This window comes from Eulemur rufifrons, chromosome 1 (genome assembly GCF_041146395.1).
Source record: "Eulemur rufifrons isolate Redbay chromosome 1, OSU_ERuf_1, whole genome shotgun sequence".
Taxonomy (NCBI): domain Eukaryota; kingdom Metazoa; phylum Chordata; class Mammalia; order Primates; family Lemuridae; genus Eulemur; species Eulemur rufifrons.
Window position 1 is genome coordinate 4,178,027 of NC_090983.1, and position 22,643 is coordinate 4,200,669.

General features: G+C 44.8%; 1 protein-coding gene across 1 annotated transcript in view; it reads left to right on the top strand.

Moving 5' to 3' along the window:
- The window catches only part of ASB18 (ankyrin repeat and SOCS box containing 18), a 60,853-nt gene that overhangs the window by 11,868 nt on the left and 26,342 nt on the right, over positions 1 to 22,643 (top strand). The window contains exons 2-3 of the mRNA XM_069465723.1: positions 7,223 to 7,345; positions 10,588 to 10,855. Of these exons, the coding sequence (XP_069321824.1) occupies positions 7,223 to 7,345; positions 10,588 to 10,855 (391 nt within the window). The remainder of the gene's footprint in view (positions 1 to 7,222; positions 7,346 to 10,587; positions 10,856 to 22,643) is intronic.

The window sequence follows — 22,643 nt, forward strand, 5'->3', positions numbered from 1 at the left end:
CATTAGCTACCTACACTACAGGATTCAGTTATTAAGGACCAGTTTTTCTGTCTCCCGCAGACAAAACATTATGCTTATTAAAGTCTCAAAAATATTCTTTGCAAAATTATCTTTAAATCCAACTGACTACCTGGCTAGTATTGGAGAAATTTAGTCTATTCACTCAGTCATCCGGATAAAAGCTGAGAATACTCTCCTGCTTAGATTTTTATCTTCCTTTTCCTAAATTCACTCCATGCTCTGCAATAAGAGGCTATGGCTAGTAACGTTTGTCTAGTATTCAGCCGTGGTGTACCCATACAAATGAGGTTCCTCCATCATATGGGTGCCACTTTTTAGTTCAGCTGAAGAACTAAAAATATTGAATATGCTAATTTGGAGAAAATTATATTCATCACAATCCCTCTCTTTCAAAAACAGTATTGTATTAGTTCAGAAGCACTTCCTCGGCCAGCTCCTTGGAGCGGAAACTAAAACCTGGCAGGGCCTGCAAGTGCACGGAACCACACTGAAAGGGAAAGGGGGAGGATTTTAATGGTTGCACCAGAGAGAAAGGAAGCAGAGAGGGAGGAAGAAGGTGGAATGAGGCCATGCAAACTGATAGACTCCTTCACATCTTCAGTATAATTACCAAACTCACTAAGTGATGTTGTTAGTGAGCTAGCTTGAAAACAAACAAATCAACCAAGAAAAATCAAACAAGCTAATTGTGTGCACCAACGTGGGGGCAGGCAGAACACACGCGGTCTGAGCAAAGACACAGGTCAAAGGGAACCCCAAGAGGCAAAGCTCGAGTGCTCCAGGGAACTCTGGGAGGACTCCAGGTTCTACAAAGCCGAGGGCTATCGTGAGGAAGGGAGACTGACCCCTAACTGACACACTCTCACAGTACAGACATGCTCCGAATGTTTTAAAATAACTTCAAATTATTGGCTACATTTATGCCACCTAAATTTGAGCATAATTATCAATGAATCCATAGAACCAACAGCCTCTGAACTTAAAAACAAGAAAAAGAAAGCTCTACTGCCCAAAACAGGAACCCACAGCAACGAGTGGCAGTTTAAGCCACATGATTCACAAGGACAGCAGGGGTCCTTGTGCCTGGGGTTTTAATGTTGGCTCAGGATGTTGACTAAAGCAGCCCCCTGTTCCAGCCTGTTGAGACCTTTTGGAATCCTGATTGTGTTGTGCTCCGTGCCATGCATTTGATAGCCATCCTTCCATACATGTGTTCACTCAGGTCACCAATAAGTGTATTGTACAAGATGAGGCTGGAGGCAGATTCCATGGCTTCCTTTTAGAGCAGAGGTTCTCAACTTTGGCTGCTTGTTAGAAGTACCTAGGAAGTCTCTCACGATCCTGACGCCTGTGCCACACCCCAAACCCGTTATACCAGAAACCCTCAGGGTGGGATCCAGGCAGCATATTTTTTAAAGCTCCTCAGGTGATTCATTTTCGCAGCCAAGGTTTGAACTACTGCTTTTTTTTTTTTTTTTGAGACAGGGTCTTGCTCTGTTACCCAGGCTAGAGTGCAGTGGTATCATCCTAGCTCACTGTAGCCGCAAACCTCAAACTCCTGGGCTCAAGTGATCCTCCTGCCTCAGCCTCCCACGTAGCTAGATCTACAAGCACGTGCCACCACAGCTGGCTAATTTTTCTATTTTTTGTAGAGGTGGGGTCTCCCTCTTGCTCAGGCTGGTCTTGAACTCCTGGCCTCAAGTGATCCTCCTGCCTCGGCCTCCCAAAGTGCTAGGATTACAGGCGTGAGCAACTGCACCCAGCCCTGAACTATTGCTTTAGAAGCATCACAGGTATTATTTCTCCAGTTTGAGTTATAGAGCCAGATTTTTGTACTGAAAGACTCATGTTGTTTCCACCTTCCCCAGAAGGTTTTCATGAAACCTTCCACTATAGGTTGCAGTATGCATACTTGTTGCCTACATCTCTGCGTTTTAATGGATAACCATGTCACAAAAGAAAATTCTTCTGGTGCACTCTGACTTGTTCCTGTGACTCACAGATCTTTTTCTAAATATTCCCAAACCATCGTTTTCATCATCCATTTAGGGATCTTGCCCAGGACTTACATCAAGTACATGAGTCTGAGGAATCTAGATTCTTTTCCCAACTGAAAACTAAAACTTTAGTCTTCTCATCCTTCTTCTGTTTTATCACAGTTCCTCAAAGATTTTGAACGATTGTTCAGCAACCTCATACACAAATTCACTCTTGAAAGAAGTGGGACGTTTCTATGTACGGAAGTTGGCAGAGAAGATAAAACGTGAGCTGCATCTTGAGTCTGTGCATTGGCCTTGACTGAGCTGAGAAGGGTGAGGCTGACAAAAATGAGATAAAAATGTCTTGACTCAAGCAAGGTATGGAAGGGTCTAGAATAGCTGCATGTAGCAGGCAGGAAGGAGCCCAGTCAAGAGCACTGGGTAAGAAAACAGAGTTATAACCACAGGACATGGTTCAGCTGGTGGGAAAAAAGACTAAAGACTACTGGGGTCTTCTAGTCATTGCTTCTTCCTGCATGATCCCTGGAGGCAGGGGTGTTGCTGTTTTTTTGTCTCTGAATCCCCAAAACCTTACAACACACCCTAAGACATAATAAAGATTACATAGATGTTTATTGAATGAACAAATGAATGAATGAGTTGGTTTTCAGGTTGTTAGTTTTAATGCCATAGTCAACAATGTGGCTTTTCTTGTTCTAAAAAAAAAAAAAAAAAAAAACCCACAAAGAAAAGACAGCTCTCCACCATGCTCATGAAGCAATCTACAAATCCTATTTATGAACTAACGCCATCTACCATGAGCTATTTTTAAAGCTCTCCCAGAAAGCCAAGTCTGTTTCTTGACTACTACTCCTACCTACCGAAATTGAGCTGGGATATTTAGGGAGCTGTTGACAAATAACATTTGGAAAGCTAAATTTAGCGTACAGCGCAGTGCGGAGTGGCTCTCATCCCTGGACTTACCTCCAGTGTCCCACCCCTTTTAAAAATAACCCATGACAAATGTATCAGGTACAAATAAATTCCCCAGTTTAAAGTGAAATACAAGCTCAAGTGAGATCATATTATAGCTGTGCATGAGTGAGTCCTTCAAAAATTTATCTAATTACAATCAGTCTGAGAAAAATAAGATGGCAAAATGGCTATGCTTAGAGAAATGAACTTTCCAAGAGCTTAATATTGCTGTTGAAATGAGTAGAGCAGCGACAGAATAGGATAACGACGGGGGCAGGAGTAGATGAGACAGAAGCTCATAATTCCACTCTGGCGCACGTTTGAGGAGGGAAACGGTCTCCATTGCGCTGATGTATGCAAGTGCGTTTTACCTCCGGTGGAGGCTGCGAGTTCCTTGCAAACATGGTCTACCCCTCTTAACTGCTGCCTTTCCCACAGCGCCCTGGTGTCCTAGGCACATAGAGGGCCTTAAAAAACTCTGCTGTTTTCATTGATGATGTTGATGTAGCTTTTACTACTGATGATATGGATGGGGGAGATAAACTTCAAAACACATGAAATGAGGGGGGTTTTGTTGTTGGTTTTGTTAGGGTTTTTTTTGGTTTGGGTTTTTTTTTGTTTTGTTTTGTTTTGTTTTTAGATAGGGTCTGGCTCTGTTTCCTGGGCTAGCGTGCAGTGGCATCATCAGAGCTAACCGCAACCTCAACTCCTGGGCTCAAGCGATCCTCCTGCCTCAGCCCTTCCAATAGCTGGGACTACTGCCACATACCACAACTCCTGGCTAATTTTTTTTTTAGAGACAGGGTCTACCAGGCTGGTCTTGAACTCCTGGCCTCAAGCAATCCTCCCACCTTAGCTTCCCCAACTGCTAGCATTACAGGCATGAGCCAGAACACCCTGCCTGAAATGAGATTTTAAAGAATCCTCACCCCCAGGAGTTTGAGGTTCCAGTGAACTATGATGATGCCACTCCACTCCAGCCTGGGAGACAGAACAAGACCCTATCTCAAAATAAATTAGAGTCCTCATGGGACATACAATAGCCATGGTCTTCTTAGGAAACCTGGCGTGGTATCTCTGCACGTGGGGCAAGGTGGGCTGTGCAGCGAAGCCCACAGATCTCAGGTAGAAAAGCAGCCCCACCTCGAGCAGGTGAGACCTGCCCCAGGCCAGCTGAGAGCCCGGGATACTACAGTGTTCTTCCCTGAAGGAAAGGGTAGCAGAGGGCCAAGAATAAGAGAAAGAACCGCTGAGGAATTTCAATGTGGCTAAGCAAATTTCAAAGAGACTGATCCATTGGGTCCTGGAACCCAGAAGGTCGTGGTCAGGTGGGGCACAGGGAGGAACCAGCGGCAAGAGCAACATGCCCAGGGCCACCATCAGGACTGGCCTCAGAGGCTAAGGGAGGCTGAGCTGCGTGCTGGGGGAGGAGCTGGCCAGGTGAGGTGGGGAAATGAGGACTCCAGGCAGAGGGGACAGCAGGTGCAGGGACTGTAGATCCCCACACTAAGGTGTAGCATGCTCCGGGGACAGCAGTGAGGGCACAATGCTTTCAGGGCACAGCCCACGCCCCTTATCTGCCTGCGTGAAGGCCCTGGACAGCCAGACACCTTGGTCCCCGCCCAGCACCCGTGCAGCCCTCCTCTATAGTGAAGATGTGGCTTTTATCACTTGGAGGGAACCCCAGGTCAGTCTGTGCACACACACCTCTGCCTGTAACTCAGGTCTGCAGCTCGGGTCAGAACATAGCCACAGGGAACTACAAATGCATGCGGTTTTCACAGCCCCTTCTAAGGAAGACAGAAGGTGCTTTGCCGCGTTCCCCTTAGTTGTAGAAAATCTTGGGGAAGGAGCATCCCAGAGGCCAAGTCACCCTTAGAAATAAGGAGGCGACACAAAGAGCCTGCTCAGGCTGGACACCAACAGATCTGGGGGGGGGTGGACAGTTAGGGAGAGGGGAGGAGTGTCACGGGCAGCCTTTGTGTGCAGAGGAGACCAAGAGAGGAGGATGCAGGGTAAGAAGAGGCTAAAGAAGGTCAGCTGTGACCAAGGATATACTGCCATGATGGATTCTATCCCATGACTTCACATCTTTTTTCCTGATGCTTTCCTATTGTCTGTTGACTGCAACACCGCACACGGACCTGAGTCCCCCGGTCTAACATTCTCGGCACCTGGACGGTGGCCACGGTTATTCCACCTCCTGGGGCCAGGGCCTGTGTTTAGCCTGCTGGGCGTGTGCTCCACTGCCCTTCCCTCTGCCCTTCCAGGCAAAGCCCTCAGATCCTTTTGCCTCCCTCCAGCCCCTGGTCCCATAGTTTTTACTGTAACTTGAGTGCACAGAGCAAAGGACCCCATAGCCCACCCTCGCTGGCCCGTTCTAACATCCTGGTGGGGGTAAATCAGAATTGTTAAAAAACAAAAAGGGAGGTGAAGAATTGTATATTATTTATGTTACAAGAAAAAAATTAGATAATTAATTTTACATGATAAAGCCCTAAACTAAATTGTAGTAAATAACTAGCAAGTTACTAATAAAGAACTGTTACCATTCATTTTTCAAAAATTGTGACATTTCTCATCTTCAGCAAGGATGAATATTTGGGGATCAGTTCTCAGCCACCGGCAGAAACTCACAGGCCACCGCAGCCCCAGGTGATGCCTTTGGGAACCCCGGTCTGTCCTAGGGAGCCTCCCTCCAGGGACACTCACGCAGAACTTGCTCCCAAGCAGCGTCCAGCTGGGACCCTCTCACACATCCCCAGGGCTGCTGCAGCCCTCAGAACACACCCCAGCCACCCCTGGGCACAGCCACAGGGAATGTGGAGGGGACAGAAAATAATAATACTCTTCACAGCAAGAAAGAGAAATCTAACTTATTTGGGGTATCAATCACTTATTAATAAGAATTTGCCACGTCTAAGCCTCTGGACTTCGAGACCAGGGGTCACCTTTGTCCATGAAAGGCTGGATAATGAACACTTCCGGGCCATGTGGTCACTGTTGGGAGGACTCAACTCTGCCATTACACGTTCAAAAGCAGCAGCAGACAATACATACATGAGTGAGTGTGGTTCGGTTCCAATAAACCATTGATGGACACTGAAATTTGAATTCATGTAACTTTCACACGTCACAAACTATTATTCTTCTTTTGTCTTTCTCCAACCATTTACAAATGTAGAAACCATCCATAGCTCCCAAGCCCTGCGAGAACTGAGTGGAGGGCGCCAACTAGCGACAGCAGACAGACACCCTTTCAGCTCTATCCTGAGAGCTGGTCCACTAGCCCAGCACCACCTGCCCTGGGAGAGACCCTGAATTCTGGCAGCAAAGAACCTCTCTGGAAAGTGGCTCCCGACAGGGCTGGCCCCGTTCTGAGCAGGTCCTACCTGATGCAGCTGGAATCAGGGCAGCGTGGCCTGGTGGACAGAGGGCGGGTTCTGGAGACAGACACACTTGCGTTCCAATCACAGCTCAGCCGCTGACCAGCCGGGAGGCCTTGGCCATGCTGCTTCCTTCACATGGCTGCTACCAGGAGTAAATGTAATAACACATTAAAAAAAAAAAAAAAAAAAAAAAAAAAACTGGTGCACATCTGGTGCATCTTAAATGTTTGTTTCTTTCCTCTAAGACTTTCCTTCCCTAACTCTAAATATAGCACATTTTTTTTTAAAAACCTGAAAGGATATTACTTATTCGCTAGGTATTGTGGTAACTAACATCATATGTAGACGTTAGCCACATAACCTACACAAACAGGTAAATGCAATGCTATTGAAGGCGGAGGGATCATCTGCCCAGACAAACAGCAGGATAAAGAGAAGAGCCCATCCCGATGCCACGTGTGTGCCGGGTGTCGGCCGCCGGTGCAACAGAGCTGTTTGGGAGACAGACAGATGTGTCCGTCTCTGGAGTTAGCATCTATATAATCACAAGGGACTGAGCACGGTGGCATCCCAGCAGTCACATGACCTTGGCCATATCAAGTAACCATTATCACATCGGAGTCCACAGGAGTTATAAATACCCTGGATGACAATTGAGTAATAACAATAGAAATAGCTCTCACTCCCTAAGACCATCTTTCTCACTCCTGAAAAACTTTTCTGAAATCAACTGCATCACAATGAAGAGACGGCCAGAGCCAGTGAGAGGAAAACTTCAAATCTATCAGAAGATGGAAAAGGAGCCTCAGGTTAGAGCAGGGTCCCCAGTGCTCGAGTACCACGCTGCCTTGGTCACAGGAGACTTGGACCATCTTAGGCCCCTCATGGACCAGTTCTTCCAGGATGCCAACGTGGTGTTTGAGATCAACGGGGGTGAGATGGAATGGCAGGTGAAGTCCCCGGCCACGTTTGGACTGTCAGGTACCCTCGCTCCTTTAAAGCTCAGTTACTTGTTCTTAAGGGGTTACTAACACTCGGCATGTGTGGCTCCGTGTGGAGACTCGGTACATAGGCACCGTGTCTAACATATGCGAGGAAAGGACATCTATAAATGAGCTTTGGTCTGCAGTAGTTTTAATACATAGGTTTTAGGGATGGAATGCGAGAGAGCAAACTGGAAAGGGAACCTGTTTGGTGGGCGTGCCCATCCGCCGGTGCTGGAGTCAGGTCCTGTCTTTAGAGAGCAGCGTGGGTTTGGGTGCCGCTCTGCCTGCGCTGCACTTGGCAGCCAGGGCGGCAGGAGCTAAGGAGAGTCTCTGTGCGAGGTCCTTCTATGAATCCGTGACCGCCACAGCCACAGTGGGTGACTGGGGCACATCAGCCTTTACAGAGGGAGGACCACGGGGCCCTCAACAGATCCCGCCCCCCCCCACCCCGAGTCTAGGCAAGCCTGAGAACAGGAAGGACAGGGAAAGGAACCAGAGGTCCTTGTGCCGTATATGTCCGAGTGGACTTTTGCTGCCTGATGACGGTCACTATGCGCTGGGCCTACGGGTGGAACCTCCTATTTGAGAAACTCCCCCCCCCAGCCCCACCCAGGATGTGCAGACACTTGCAGACCACCAGGCTGCATCCAGGGCTTTCTTGGTTGGCACTTCGCATGGGCACCCACTGCCACGGGTTCAGACGCAACACATTTACCAACAGGGTTCGTGAGTCGGAATCTGCGGCGGCTCTGCCAGACCGTGAGGACTTGCGAATCTGAGGTCAGTGGGCCAACAGCCAGCGTCCCACGTCCCTGACTCATGAGCTCTGGCAGGCAAAGAATGAGGAAGGCCAACTTCCAAAGAACCGACACAGTTCTATTTACACCTCACAACGGGAAGGGAATAAACCCAAAACACTGCCAGAGGGCTAAGCGGCTCCTAGCAACCAGTGAGGCGGCAGGGCTGCGGGGAAGGCAAGTGTCAGTTCCAGTCTGGGCTGGCTACACCTGTCCCAAACCAAAAAGGCCAACTGCTTGGATGCTCAATTAACGTTTGCTTTTTTAAAACTCACATGCTTCTCAGCCTTGGACACACTCACACATGCTCAAACGTGGCCATTTCAAAAGGATATTAATGTTACCCCACCTTTTGCACACTGTCTGGATGCAAAGCCTGGTTCCTTTCTCCCTCCTCAACCTTCCCACCCGAGTCCTGCCACTCTCCTATGGCGCACCCATATGCCAGGAGTCAGAGCGTGCCACAGGGATGGGCTGTGAGCCGGTCCTGGGGACAGGGCAGCCCGACAGCAGCATGGGCCCAAGGCCTAGGTGCGGGCTGGGGAGAAGGGCGGGCAGCGCTCAGGGCTGCCAGGGCTGTGTGCCTGTTGGCTCAGCCTGACTTCCCTGCACCAGGCCAGCAGCAGGAACAACCCAACTCTGTTTGAGAATCTCGGCCCCAAGTGCTCTGCCCTTTCCCATGTAAAGACTTCCTGGCAGCCAATTCCAGCTCCCCCAACAGGGGCTGTGGGGGAGAGAGCAGTCCAAGTATGCCTTGCAGGTTCCCAGGGCGCCTCGGTGCCCTCCATGGTGGCATACTGATCCATCCAGCTCACAGTCCAAGGGAGCACTGGCACAGGGAGCTGATGTTCAGAGGGGTTTATCACATGGAGACAAGCCTTAATCCACGGTCCTCCTGGTGGCAGAACTGGGACCAGGGTCTGGAGTGACAGGAAGGTGATGCAGGCTTTCTGACGGAGAGAGCTGCCTCAGAAGCTGCCTTCACTTGAAGGCCTGACACAAGCTCATCGGCATCTCCCAGGACCTGGAGAAGGTGCTGGCCCTACGCTGTGGCTGAGCAAGATGCCCACCACCAGCCCCTTCCCATCAGTCCACGGGGAGACTCCAGAATCCAGGGTGGATGGACAGAGCCACTGGGGGAGGGCTGGGTTGGGAACGTAGGATATCTGGAGAAGGCAGAAAGTAGACTTCATATCTCAGGAAAATGAAGAGAAAGAAAGCAGCAAGAGTGGGCCCCTGCGGGAATGTGGGCTACTGTTATCATTAAGGACAGCAACCATCGTCCCCTCCAAATCAGACCCGGTCTGCACCGACAGGGCAGCCCCCACTCGTGCAGGCTCACGTCCCCAGGGCCCCTGGCCACCACCACTGCACACCAGGGACGACCCTGGGTCCCCCACCAAGTGTGCAGCCAGCAAGCCCCAGGCTGGGCCTTTGGGACTGGGAGCAGCCTGGAACTCTGCGCCACGTGCAGGTAGGTCATTAATGAATGGTCTTTCAAGACCGCTCAGCATGGGTCCCAGGAAGGAGGTGGCCCCTGAAAAGGGTCTCCTCTGCAGCTCATTACAGCCACAGTATCGATTCTTCCATCATTATCAGAAGGCCTTCCTGCCATGTGAAATCCTGCCCCTTGAAGTGTATTCACCAGGGACTGCTTCCCCCATCTCCACGAGCGCTCCTGGCCGCTAACAACCTTCCATGGGCTTTTTGAAAGTGCCAAAGTTTTCAGAGAAGTAAAATGTATAGCACCTGCTCCATTCATCCCTCAAGAAAGAGCAACCCTATACACACGGCGCACACACACACAACCCTAAAAAGCGAAAGAAACAAACCAGAACTGTGCTGAATGTGGACGGCCACATCAAAGCGTGCTTCTAAAACTCAGCCGCTTGCAAGAGAGCTAAACTTTCTCTGAGTCCTTTTCTTGAACAACCTTGGGGATGTGTGGGTCAGTTTGTTTTGTCTGTTGTCTCCTCTTAACCATAAAAGGATAAGTTTGGGGCTCAGCCAAGAACGGGCTGGATTCTGGAAAATTCCACAGCCCACTTTCCTCCCACAAGCTGCCCCTAATTCCCAGCCTGGAAAATGTGAATTCCTCACTTAAATTCCCCCACGGCCCACTCGTCTTGGTCAGCTTTTAACTGGCCCCATTCCCCAGTCACCCCCACAGTTGGCAAAACCTTCTCACTTCTCAACATCCCACAATGCATCTCTCGGGCTCAATTTTAGCCTGTTCAATCTCTCCTTTTCATTTCTTGTCTCCCTCTCTGTCTCCACCTGTCTCTGTCTCTGTGTGCGTCCCTGACTCCACACCCTCATGTATGGCCCCCTACATGCGCCAGGTACCTACATCCAAGAGATGGTTTCACCCTCTTTCAGCCGTAATGAACACTGCCACCGCCCTTGTCCCCTCCTTACACGGTCCCTCCCTCGCCCCCAGGCCTCTGGACCCTGGAGTACAAGCGTGAGCTCACCACGCCCCTGTGCATCGCGGCGGCCCACGGCCACACGGCCTGCGTGCGACACCTGCTCGGCCGCGGCGCAGACCCCGACGCCAAGCCCGGTGGCCGCGGCGCCCTGCACGAGGCCTGCCTCGGGGGCCACACAGCCTGCGCCCAGCTGCTGCTGCAGCACCGCGCCGACCCCGACCTGCTCAGCGCCGACGGCCTGGCGCCCCTGCACCTCTGCCGCACGGCCGCCTCGCTCGGGTAAGCGCCGCGCCCGCCCCTGCCCCGCCCCCGCCCGGACCCTGGAGCCAGTCTCGGCCTCCGCCCCGGCCCCGCCTCCGGCCCCGGACCCCGAACCCCCGACCATGGATCCCAGACCCGCCCTTGGCCTCCAGACCCGGACCCAGGCCGGGACCGCCTCCGCCCCCACCCCGGGCCCTGCCTCGGGACCCGGAAACAGGACCCCGACCCTAGACCCCGGACCCGGGGACCCCACACACCGCGGGCGGCTGCCGGACCCGCCCCGGCGCCCGCCCCACGCCCGGGCCCGCGCGGGCCTAATTAGCGCTTGATTGCGAGCGCGGGGGGCGGCGCCACGCCGCGGTAATGAGCGCGCCGATCGCGGCGCGGACGCCAGCGCCGGGGATGCTAAAAGGCCACTGGTGGGGTTGGAGGCTGAAAAATTAGGGTTTTTAATGATAATTTTATGCAGAATAATTGTCACAGTGTGACATAAATGGCTGGCTCCTTGGGCGGGGGCTTCTAGGCCCGCGCGGAAGCGGAGCTGTCGCGGCTTCTTCGGGGACCCCAAGCGCCGGGGCGCGGGGTCTGCACGTCCCGCCGCTGTCCCCGTCCTCGGAGAGCAGCCTCCCTGGCGGGGCCGCGTGTCATCGCGCAGGATTAGTGCTCTGGCTTCTCAGCTTGCGTGGTGGCATCTTGACATTTCGTTTAGTCACAAGGTTCCAGTCGCCGCCGTCGGGGTTATGATTGCTGGGCCGTCTACCTCTGTGGGGAGGATGGGATAAAATCGCCCGTGTAAAGCGGTTGAAACACGGTGGGCCCTGGTGGCTTTTGCAGCAGCTGCTCCAAGTTGCCAGGTGTCCCCTGCTCCAGGGTGGCCGGGGCCGCCGCAGGCACTGGGCTCCCGCGACCAAGGCCGGGCGCAGTCTGGGAAAGGCCCCCCGAGTCCGAGGGCCGCTCTGAGAGGCTCAGGCTCCAGCTGCCGCTTGGGAGAAACTGACGGAAACGAGGCTCTAGCAGTATTTTTTAGAAAGCAGCTTTGTCGAGGTGTGGTTGGCATACAACAAGCTGCACGTGTTTAAAGTGTACCCTTTGAGAAATTGGGGTATAGATACACTCATGAACCCTCCCCACGGTCCGCGGGGTGAACACAGCCGTGGCTCCCAGAAGGAGCATCCAGTGGTCCATCAGTGTCTCTGCTACAGACCCTTCCTCCTTCTCCCTCCCTGGCACCGACCTGCTTTCCACCGCTAGAGCTTAGTCTGAATTTTCTAGAAATGGAATGTACTCTCTTCTGTCTGGCTTCTTTCTTTCGAGATAATTCTTCTGAGCTTCATCTATGTTGTCGTGTGCACCCATAGTTCATTCCTTTGTATTGCTGAGTAGTATTCCATGGTGTGGATGTGACACAGTGTGTTTATTCATTCATATGTTGAAACAAATGTGATTGCTTTCAGTTTGGGTCTATTACAAATAAAGTTGCTATGAACATTTGTTTACCAGCCTTTGCATGGGCATATACTTTTATTTCTTTTGGACAAATACCTAGGATTGGAATGGCTAAATCATATGGTAAGCTTAAGAAGATAACCTTTTAAGAAATTACCAAACTGGTTTCCAAAATTGTAGCATTTTACATTCCCACCAGCAATATCTCAGTGTTTAGTTGCCTACATCCTCACTAATACTAGGTAGGGTCAGTCTTTACTTGTACACATTCTAATAGGAAGTATCTCATTATAGTTTTGATTTGCACATCCTTAGTGACTGGTGATATTGAGCATCTTTTCACGTACTTTTGGCCATACATATACAGTCACGCATCACTTAACAAAGGAGATACATTCTCAGAAATGCATCATTTGATCATTGTTGAACCTCACAGGGTATACTTACACAAACATAGATGGGATAGCTTACTACACAGTTAGGCTCTGTGGTACAGCCTATTGCTCCTAGGCTACAAACCTGTACAGCATGTTACTGTACTGAATACTGTGAGCAATTATAATACAGTGGTAAGTATTTGTGTATCTAAACATAGAAAAGATACAGTAAAAATACAATATAATCGTGTGAGATTCCATTGTATATGCAGTCCCTTGTTGACTGAAACATTGTAAGGTGCATGACTGCATCTTCTTTGGTGAAGTGTTTGTTCAAATCTTTACCCATTTTTAAAATTGGGTTGTTTTCTTATTAAATTTTGAGAATCTTTATATATGCTATTATTAGATAAAGTCCCTGGTCAGATAAGTGATTTATAAGTATCATACTCCAGTCTCTGCCTTATATTTTCTTCTCTTAACAGTGTCTTTTGAAGAAGAGAAGTTCTTAATTTTGATGGAGTACAATATATCAATTTCTTTTCTTTTAGCGATAGTGTTAGGTTATTGTATCTAAAACATTTTTGCCTTACCCAAGATCACAAATATTTTCTCTTATGTTTTCTTCTAGAATTTTTTTAATTTGACGTTTTATATTTAAATCTAATCCATTTTGAGTTAAATTCTGAATATGCTGTAAGGTATGGATTAAAGATTTTTGAGAAATATATGGATATCCAACTGCTACAGGACTGTCTGTGAAAAGCCTTTTCTTTCTCCACTGAATCACCTTCGCACCTTTGTCAAAAATCAGTTGACTGCATATGTGTGGGTTTATTTCTGGACTCTTTTGTCAAGTATGCACAAGACAGGGTAAGGTCTGACCGGTTCAACTGGTGAAGAGATGGGAACCACATTATTATGTGAATAGTGAGAGGAAGAATAGCCAACGGTGCTAGCTCCTCATCCCACATGCAGAAAAGGATGACACTTACACATAAGGGGCTGGATGACATCAACATGACTTGAAGGATACCCCATTGATAAGCAGTCCGATCTAGACTTGAGCTGAGCAGTTTTATGCTCTGCAGCTCTATTCTCGGGGGGCAGGGTGAGACAGGAAGCCCCATGCCCTAGCAGAATGCAGGTGTGATAAGAAACTGTCTCATGGCAGCCTCTAAGGAGACATAGGAAGGCAAATGGAAATGGCCTTGTAGCAACTCCTTACAAGCTTCCAACCCAGGAGGATAACAGGGTGTTCTGCCAAGACTTCAATTCAGCAATGGGTCCAATTTTGCCTGTGTGGCCTATGTGCAAGGCTGGCAGCATGCCATGGCAGAGCCACCCCCTCTGTCTCTATTCTATCTCATTGCTCTATTTGTCTGTTTTAACACTTATACCACACTGTCTTGAATACTGTGACATTATAATAAATTTTGAAGTCAGGTAGTATAAGTTCTCAAACATTGTTCTTCTTTTTCAAAGTTGTTTTGGCTATTCTAACTCCCTTGCATTTCCATACGAATTTTAGATTCAGTTTGTCAGTTTCTACAAAATAGCCTGCAGGGTTTCAACTGGGATTGCCATGAATCTGTAGATCAATTTAGAGAAAATGACATGATAAAAATATTGAGGCTTCCAACCCATGAACATAATATACCCCTCCATTTGTTTAGGTCTACTTTAATTTCTGTCAGCTATGTTTTATAGTTTTCAGTGGACAGAGCTTGCACCTATTTTATAAGATTTATCCCATATTATTTCATATTTTTGATGATGTTATAAATAGTATTTTTAAGTTTTAATTTCTGATTGTGTATAGCTACCATATAAAATTGATAATAATTTATTTTGTATATTTATCTTGTATCCTGCAACCTTGCTGAACTCACTAATTGTTCTAGTAGTTTTTTGTAAATTCCATAGGCTTTCTACATAGGCAATCATGTCATCTGCAAATAAATGCAATTTTATTTTATTTTTTGCAAACTGGATGCTTGCTGTTACTTTTTCTTATTTTATTGCACTGGCTAGAACCTCCAATGCAATGTTGAATAAAAGTGGTGAAAGCAGACAATTTTTCTTATTCCTGATCTTGGGAGAAAACATTAAGTCTTTCACCATTACGTCTGATATTATATGTAGAATTTTTGTAGATTCCCTCTTTCAGAGATATAGAGTTCCTTTCTATTCTTAGTTTGCTGAGAGTTTGTATGAATGGATACTGAATTTTTCAAATGCTTTTTCTACATATATGGAGATGATCATATGATATTTTTTGTCTGTTAATATAATGATTTACATTGATTGATTTTCAAATGTTAAACCAACCTTGCATTCCTGGGATAAACCACACTTGATTGTGAGATATTATCCTTTTTTGTATATTGTTGGGTTTGAATTGGTGAAAAAAAATTTAGTATCTGCCTCTCTATTCATGAAAGATATTGATGTGTAGTTTTCTTTTCTTGTAATGTCATTGTCTAGTTTTGGCATCAGAGTAATGCTGTCCTCAAAAATGATTTGGGAAGTGTTCCCTCTTCTTCTATTTTATAGAAAACCGTGTGTAAAATTGTTAATATATTTTTTTAAATGTTTGGTAGAGTTTATCAGTGAGGTTATTTGGGGTATGGAGTTTTGTGAGAAGGTTTTTAACTATGAATTCAATGTCTTTACTAGATATAGAGCTACTCAGGTTATTTCTTTCTTTCTGAGTGAGCTTTAATAGTTTGGCTCATTTAAAAGATGGATCTCTTTCAGCTAAGTTGTTGAATTTATTGGCATAAAGTTCTTCCTTATTATCCTTTTAATAGCTGTAGAATCTATAGTAGTATCACCTCTCTCATTCACGATACTGGAATTTGGGGTTTTTTTCCCCCTTATCAGCCTTACTTTTGGTTTCATTGATTTTCTCTATTGTTTTTCTGTTTTTTACTTCATTGATTTCCACAATGTTCTCTATTATTCTCCTTTCTTTGCTTATATGGGGTTTCATTGATTCTTGTCTAGTTTCTTAAGGTAGAAACTAATGTCATTGATTTGATAATTTTATTTTCTAATATAGGCCTTTAGTGCTACACATGTCCCCCTACATACTATTTTAGCTGAATCCAACATTTTATTGATAATATGTTGTATTTTTACTTTCAATTTAAAATACTTACTAATTTTCCTTTTGATTTTTTTTTTTTTGAATCATGGGTTATACAGAGCTTATGTTATTTAGTTTTAAAATATGTGGGGATTTTCCAGCTATCTTTCTATTACTGATTTCTAATTTAATTCCATTGTGGTTAAAGAACTTACTCCTTTTAAATTTACTGAGACTTGTTTTATGATCCAAAATATGTTCCACCTTGGTTAATGTTCTGTGTGCACTAAAAAAGAGTGTATATTCTGTGGTTTTTGGGCAGAGTGTTCTATAAATAACAATTAAGTCAAGTTGCCTGATAGTGCTGTTTGGTTTCTGTATCCTTGCTGATTTTCTTTGTACTTGTTTTATAAATCCTTGAAAGAAAGGTATTACATTCTCTCACTATAATTGTGGATTTGTCTATTTTTCCTTGCAGTTTTATCAGTTTGGGGATCAAGTATTTTGATGCTCTATTATAAGGTACATAAATGTTTAGCATTGTTACGTCCTCTTGAAGCAAGATGATCCCTTTGCCATTGTTAAATGATTTTTTTATCTCTGGTCTAAATTCTACTTTGATATTAAAGTAGCCAGTCTGGTATCAATATGGCTTTGTTTTGATTAGTCTTAGCATGGTATACCTTTTCCTATCTGCATTAGTTATCTATTGCTGTGTAACAAATCAGCATAAATTTAGAGACTTAAAGCAACACACTATTATCTCACATTTTCTGTGACTCAGAAGTTTGGGCATGGCTTAGCTAGGTCTTCTGTGTCTGGGTCTTTCACAAGACTGCAATCTAGGTAACAACAGCGCTTAGGGTCTCATCTGAAGGGTCATTTGAGGAAGAATCTGCTGCCAAACTCATATGGTTATTGTCAGAATTCAATTCCTCTAGGACTATTGGACTGAGGGTCTCAGTTCCTTGCTAACTACTGGTGGAAGGCTATCCTCAGTTCCTTGTTGTCTTAGTCCCTTCCTGGTACTATAACAAAATACCTGAAACTGGGAAATTTATAAATAATGAAAATTTATTTGTCAGAGTCTAGAGGCTAAGAAGTCCAAGATCAAAGTGCCAACAGAATACATTATCTGGTGAGAGCTTGCTCTCTGCTTCCAAGATTGCACCTGTTGTATCCTCACATGGCAGAAGGGGCAGGAGAGATGGAAGGGACAAACTCGCTGCCTTAAGCCAATGTCTAAGGGCACCACTACTGTCAATGATGGTGGAACCCTTGTGGCCTAATCACTTCCTAAAAGCCCCACCTCTTAATACTACTGCATTAGCTATTACGTTTCAACATGAATTTTGGGAGAACATAAACATTCAGACTATAGCACTTGCCACATGGACCTCTAATGTGGCAGCTTACATCATCAAAGTGTGCAGGTTGGGAAGACAATATAGAATGTCTGCTAGCAAGATGGAAGCTACAATCTTTTGTAATCTGTTCATGGAAATAAACTTCTATCACCTTTGCCATAGTCTATTGGTTAGAATCAAGTCAAAGTTCCCATTCACACTTAAGGGATAACAGCATGAATACCGGAAGGTGGGAATTATTGGGGGACCATGCTAGAGGCTGCCTACCCCACTATCCTTTCACTTTTAACTTTTTTAAGTCTTTATTTTTTAAGTGAATTTCTTGTGGGCAGATTATAATTGGGTCTTGCTTTTTTAATCCAGTCTGACAGTCTCTACCTTTTAATTTGGTATTTAGATAATTTACATTTAATGTGATTTTGTATGGTTAGGTTCACAGCAAACATCTTGCTAATTTTTTCTATTTGGCTCATCTGTTCTTTGTTCTCTTTGTCTTCATTTTCTTTTTTCTTCTATACTTAATATTTTTCATAATCCCATTTTATCTCCTTTTGGGAGATTTATTAGATATAACATTTTATTGTATTATTCTATTGGTACCTTTAGGGTTTATAGTATACATCTTTACTTTATCACAGTGTACCTTCAAGTACTATTACAGTACTTCATGTCCATTATAAAAACCATATAACATAATAACATTGATCAGGTGTCGGGCAGATTTGGTTGGGGTGGGGATGGGTGTATATATACATAATGAGTGCGATGCACACTGTCTAGGGGATGGACACATTTGAAGCTCTGACTCAGGTGCGGGGGAAGGGCAATATACGTAACCTAAACTTTTGTACCCCCACAATATACTGAAATAAGAATAAAAAACAAAGAAACCATATAACAGTATTTTCCATTTCTCTCCTCTGGCCTTTGTGCTATTGGTATCATACATTTTACATATATACATACATGTTAATATTTGTCCCATAATATATTGTTATTATTCTTAAACAGTCAGTTATCTTTCAAATATACTGAAATATTAAGAAAAAATGTTATATTTACCCATGTAGTTATTATTTTCAGTTTCCTTCATTCCTTTGTGTAGATCTAAGTCTCCATCTGGTATCATTTTTCTTCCTGCTTGGAGGATTTTCTGTAATATTTCTTGTACTGTAGGTCTGCTGGTGATGAATACTTTCAGTATTTGTATATTTGGAAAAGTCTTTATTAAACCCAAGTATTTGAAAGGTATTTTTGCTGGGTAAAGAATTTTGGGTTGACAGTTTTTTGTCCACCCCCCCCCCCACCTCCTCCTTAGACACATGGCTCAACTGTCTTGCAACTTGCATTTTTGTAAGTGAGAAATTTACTATCCTCTTTTTCTTTGTTCTTTTGTACCTAATGTATGCCTTTTTCTGGCTTTAAGATTTCCTCTTTGTCACTGCTTTTAAGCAATTTGATAATGATGTGCCTCAGTGTAATTTTCTTTGTGTTTCATGTGCACAGGATTTATTGAGTATCTTGGATCTGTGTGGGTTTATACTTTTAATCAAATTTGGAAAAATGTTGGCAATTATTTTTTCACATCTTTTTCTGTACAACAGTTTCTTTCCTGCAGGGACGCCAACTGTATATACATTATACCACTTGCAGCTGTTCCACAGTTCAGTGATGCTCCCGCTGCTCAATTTGTTGAGTATTTTTTTCTGTGATCTATTTATCTTTTCTTCTGAAATACCTGATCTACCATGAACCCCATATAGTGTATTTTTCATCTCAGACATTATAGTTTTCAACTTTAGAAGTCCAATCTTAGGTCTTTTTTATAGTTTCCATATTTTTATTTAGCATGCTCAGTCTTTCCTCCAGCTTCTCAAACATATGGAATATGATTATAAAAACTCTTTGAACATCCCTGTCTACTAAATCTATCATGTGTGTCATTTATGGGTCAGATTTGTTTGATTGTGTTTTCTCTTTATTTCACTGTGTGCTGGATATTGTTTTTTTTCTATTCCTATCAATATTCTTCATCTCTGCTCTGGGATGTAGAGTTACTTGGAAATAGTTTGATCCTTTTGGGTCCTGCTTTTGAGGTTTGTTAGTCAGAATTCAAGCAGTGTTTAGTCTAAGATTAATTTTTTACTCCACTACTGAGACAACACTCTTCTTAGTACTCTAATGCATGCCTCATTGTTTATGAAGTTTCACGCTTTGGCTGCTGAGAACAGGCACTATTCCTGGACCTGTGCACACTATGGGCACTGTTCTCCTGAATCCTTTCAGGTGGTTCTTCCTACAGCCTTAACTAATTTCCTCATACGTATATACTAGTTAGTACTCAAGTGAATACTCAAGGGGGCCCTCTGCAAGGTTCTTTCTGTGTGCAGCTCTCACCACTCCACCCTGCCCCACAAACCCAGCTGCCTTGGCCTCCCTGGACATCCAGCTCCATCCCCTCAACTCAGAGAGTTCGCCAGGCTCTGCTGGGGTCCTCTTCACAGCGCCCCAGTCTGGGAACCCAGAGGTCCTTTGGGAGGTTGAGAAATTCAATTTTGCCAATCATAGTGGGGAGCGAGCTCAAACTTTCTGACCCAGGGTCTCAAATTGTTTCTGTCCTTAGCTGCAAGCATTCTTTACTCTCCACTGGGAGGTTTTCTTTCTAATATTAAACATGGAGTTAATTTCTTGTATTCACTTCCGATTTTTGTTCTTGACTCATTTGGCAGATGATTTTCTGAGGTATACAAAGATGTTGTCTTGTGACAAGGTTATAGAAATTCCATCTACTTTTGACATGCACAGCTCCAAGGTCAATCAATAATGACTCCATTCCTGCAAGCATTAAATCACCAGTTATTGAACCCTGGGAGGTGCTGAGGCAGTGCTGCCCTCAAAGTGCTTGCAGTTTCAGGGGACAGGAAGGTACAGCAGCGTTCTAAACACTGGGCCAAAAATGTGTAGAATATACTATGTGCATGGGCTGAGAGCGAGGACTGGTGGATTTCTACTGAAAATTTTCTAGGACAGAAAGACACATCAGCTTTATTAAAGGACATAAGCCAAACGATCATTTGCAAAAGTCTTTCTATATACTAACACAGCAGGCAAAATTATTAATCAATTGTACATTGATTGCATTCAGTTTTGATCATATTTTTATACCATACAATTTTGTATCTCTGCAGATTTTACCACATTGAAGCCTGAGTTGAATCTCAAGTCCAACACTTACTAGCTGTGCAACACTGGGCAAATTTATTTAATTTTTCTGTGTCTCAGTGCTCTTATTTGTAAAATAGGGCTAATAACTGAGCATAGTACATAGGATAGTTGTGAGGATTAAAGGAATTAGTATAAGTTAAATGCTTCCAGGAGCACCTGGCAAATAGTAAGAATCATGTCGGTGCAGACTGCAATTGCGGGAGCCTCGTGTATAATCACTGTGTTTGTTTTATGGGAATTGAAACAATATTTCACCATTTTGAGTTAATTTGGGGGCCCGTTGTTTCTTTTTTTTATCTCCATATTTGCTGATCAACTATGATTTATTTGCTGTAATGTGCTTAGTCAAGAATATAAGTCCCAATTATAGCATTTTCCTATGGAAAATATAACCCATTTGATGATATTCCATTTCTAGGTATCTACCCTGTCCCCCACCCCCCAAAAGGCATCCACCCCTGTATTTACTTTCATTCAAAGTTAAGTTCTCTGCATGCACATGATATTCTGGATTGGACCCTAGAAAAGAACATGAACACGAGTGGGAAAACTGGTAAAGTACAATAAAAGTCTGCAGCTTAGTTAACAGACTTGCAGTGATATTAATTTCTTAACTTTGACAAATGAACCGTAATAATATGTTAACCTTAGAGGAAACCGGGTGAAGGGTATTCAGGAACTCTCTGCAACTTTTCTGAAAATCTAAAATAACTTTAAAATAAAAAGGTTTTTAAAAATCAAGTTTGCTTCATACCTTGTGCCCCAAACCCCCACATTACAGTATTAAAATATATATATTGCTTTTTACTAAGAAATGAGAATGCAATACCTACTCAGAGCACAAAATAAACACAAAACACAGCAAATCCTGACAATAACCCTTAAGATATGCCGCCAAGCTCCCATCTGGCATGGTGAGGCGCCGGGCCCACATGCAGACCGTCAGGCCACTCGGCTTATACGATGTCCGATGTCCGTAGAAACCAATTTCCTGGCTTCAGCTGATTTTTAAAAAGTCATACAGGTCCAGGCCATTGTTTAATAAGGACTTTTTAAAATGTATTTGTATTAAAGTAGGGATTTTTTTTAATCTCTTTTCTTCTGTCTTCCTTCTCCTCTTTCTTCTTTTTTGTCTCATTTTTCTCTTCTTTGTGTCTCTCTACGGGACTCTTTCTCTTTGGCTGTTTAATTTGACGGTCTTGGCTTATTTAAATCCTGGTGATTGGGGGAAAGTTGAAGATGACTGCTGAACAGACCAGAAGTTCAGGCGGAACTGTGCGACAGCTGACTTAGAGCCCCTCCACTGTCAGTGATTGTCACAGAAAACGCCAGCGGATCCACCGAACACCTCTACAATAACACGGCCAACTACCTTGAAGGATAAAAAGTTAATAGATGTCAGAAAGGGCTTGAGGTTCCGACCAGGGCTTTTCAGCTCCAAAGAGTCCCCCTAAAGTTAGACTCTGAGGAGGTCTGGCTTCGGGTAGTATAAACATTATCACTTTGACAAGAAAGAGCTACTTTCTCCAGAATCTTTTTGTACATAGTAGATTTTAGGTCATCCTTAATTTTTTTACCTCCCAGTAGAGAGGGGGTCGTTGACCTACATACAGAGCCATTTCATTTTCCTACTCCTGATGACAATGGTCTCCACACCTGGGGACCCCGTTCTGCTCCATCCCCTTTTAGCTGGCGATTCACCATGGGCACAGGACTTGAAAACCTTTGAGTCTCTGAGTTCCTGGGATTAAAAAAAAAATTATCTGTGCTTCCTTCCAACCAGCAAGCTTCAGGATTCAGAATTCAACACACAAAAAGGGATATCAGAGCTTTAATCTAGGAGCTTTTTGAAGAGATTTTCCCAAAAAGAAAAGTTCCAGTAAAGTTACTGTGTTCACATTAGTGGCCCGCATGCCAGCCGCGCCCTATTTATTACCAGCTCCCTCTCCTTGGCCCTTCTTTTTACTCTGAGATAATTAAAATGAAAAAAGCCTTTGTTGAGGCCCTATTCTTTTTCTTGTCTATAGCCCTCTTGATTTAAACAAAAGTGAGGGTGACTTGCTTCCTTCATGGAGCATGTTAAGAAAAAGCATGCAAGTTTACTTTTTTGTCCCAGTTGTGTTGAATTGACTACATAAAAAATAATTCATATGCTAGAGTCGGACCTGTGAGAGCAGCTGATTGTCCTGGGGTGGAGGGACTCGATAACAGTCTCCACCCGACAACACGAGGCTCACCTGCCGGAGATGCCAGGATCACAGGCATTGATACATAATCCAGAAGACAGTCCGCTCTCTCCA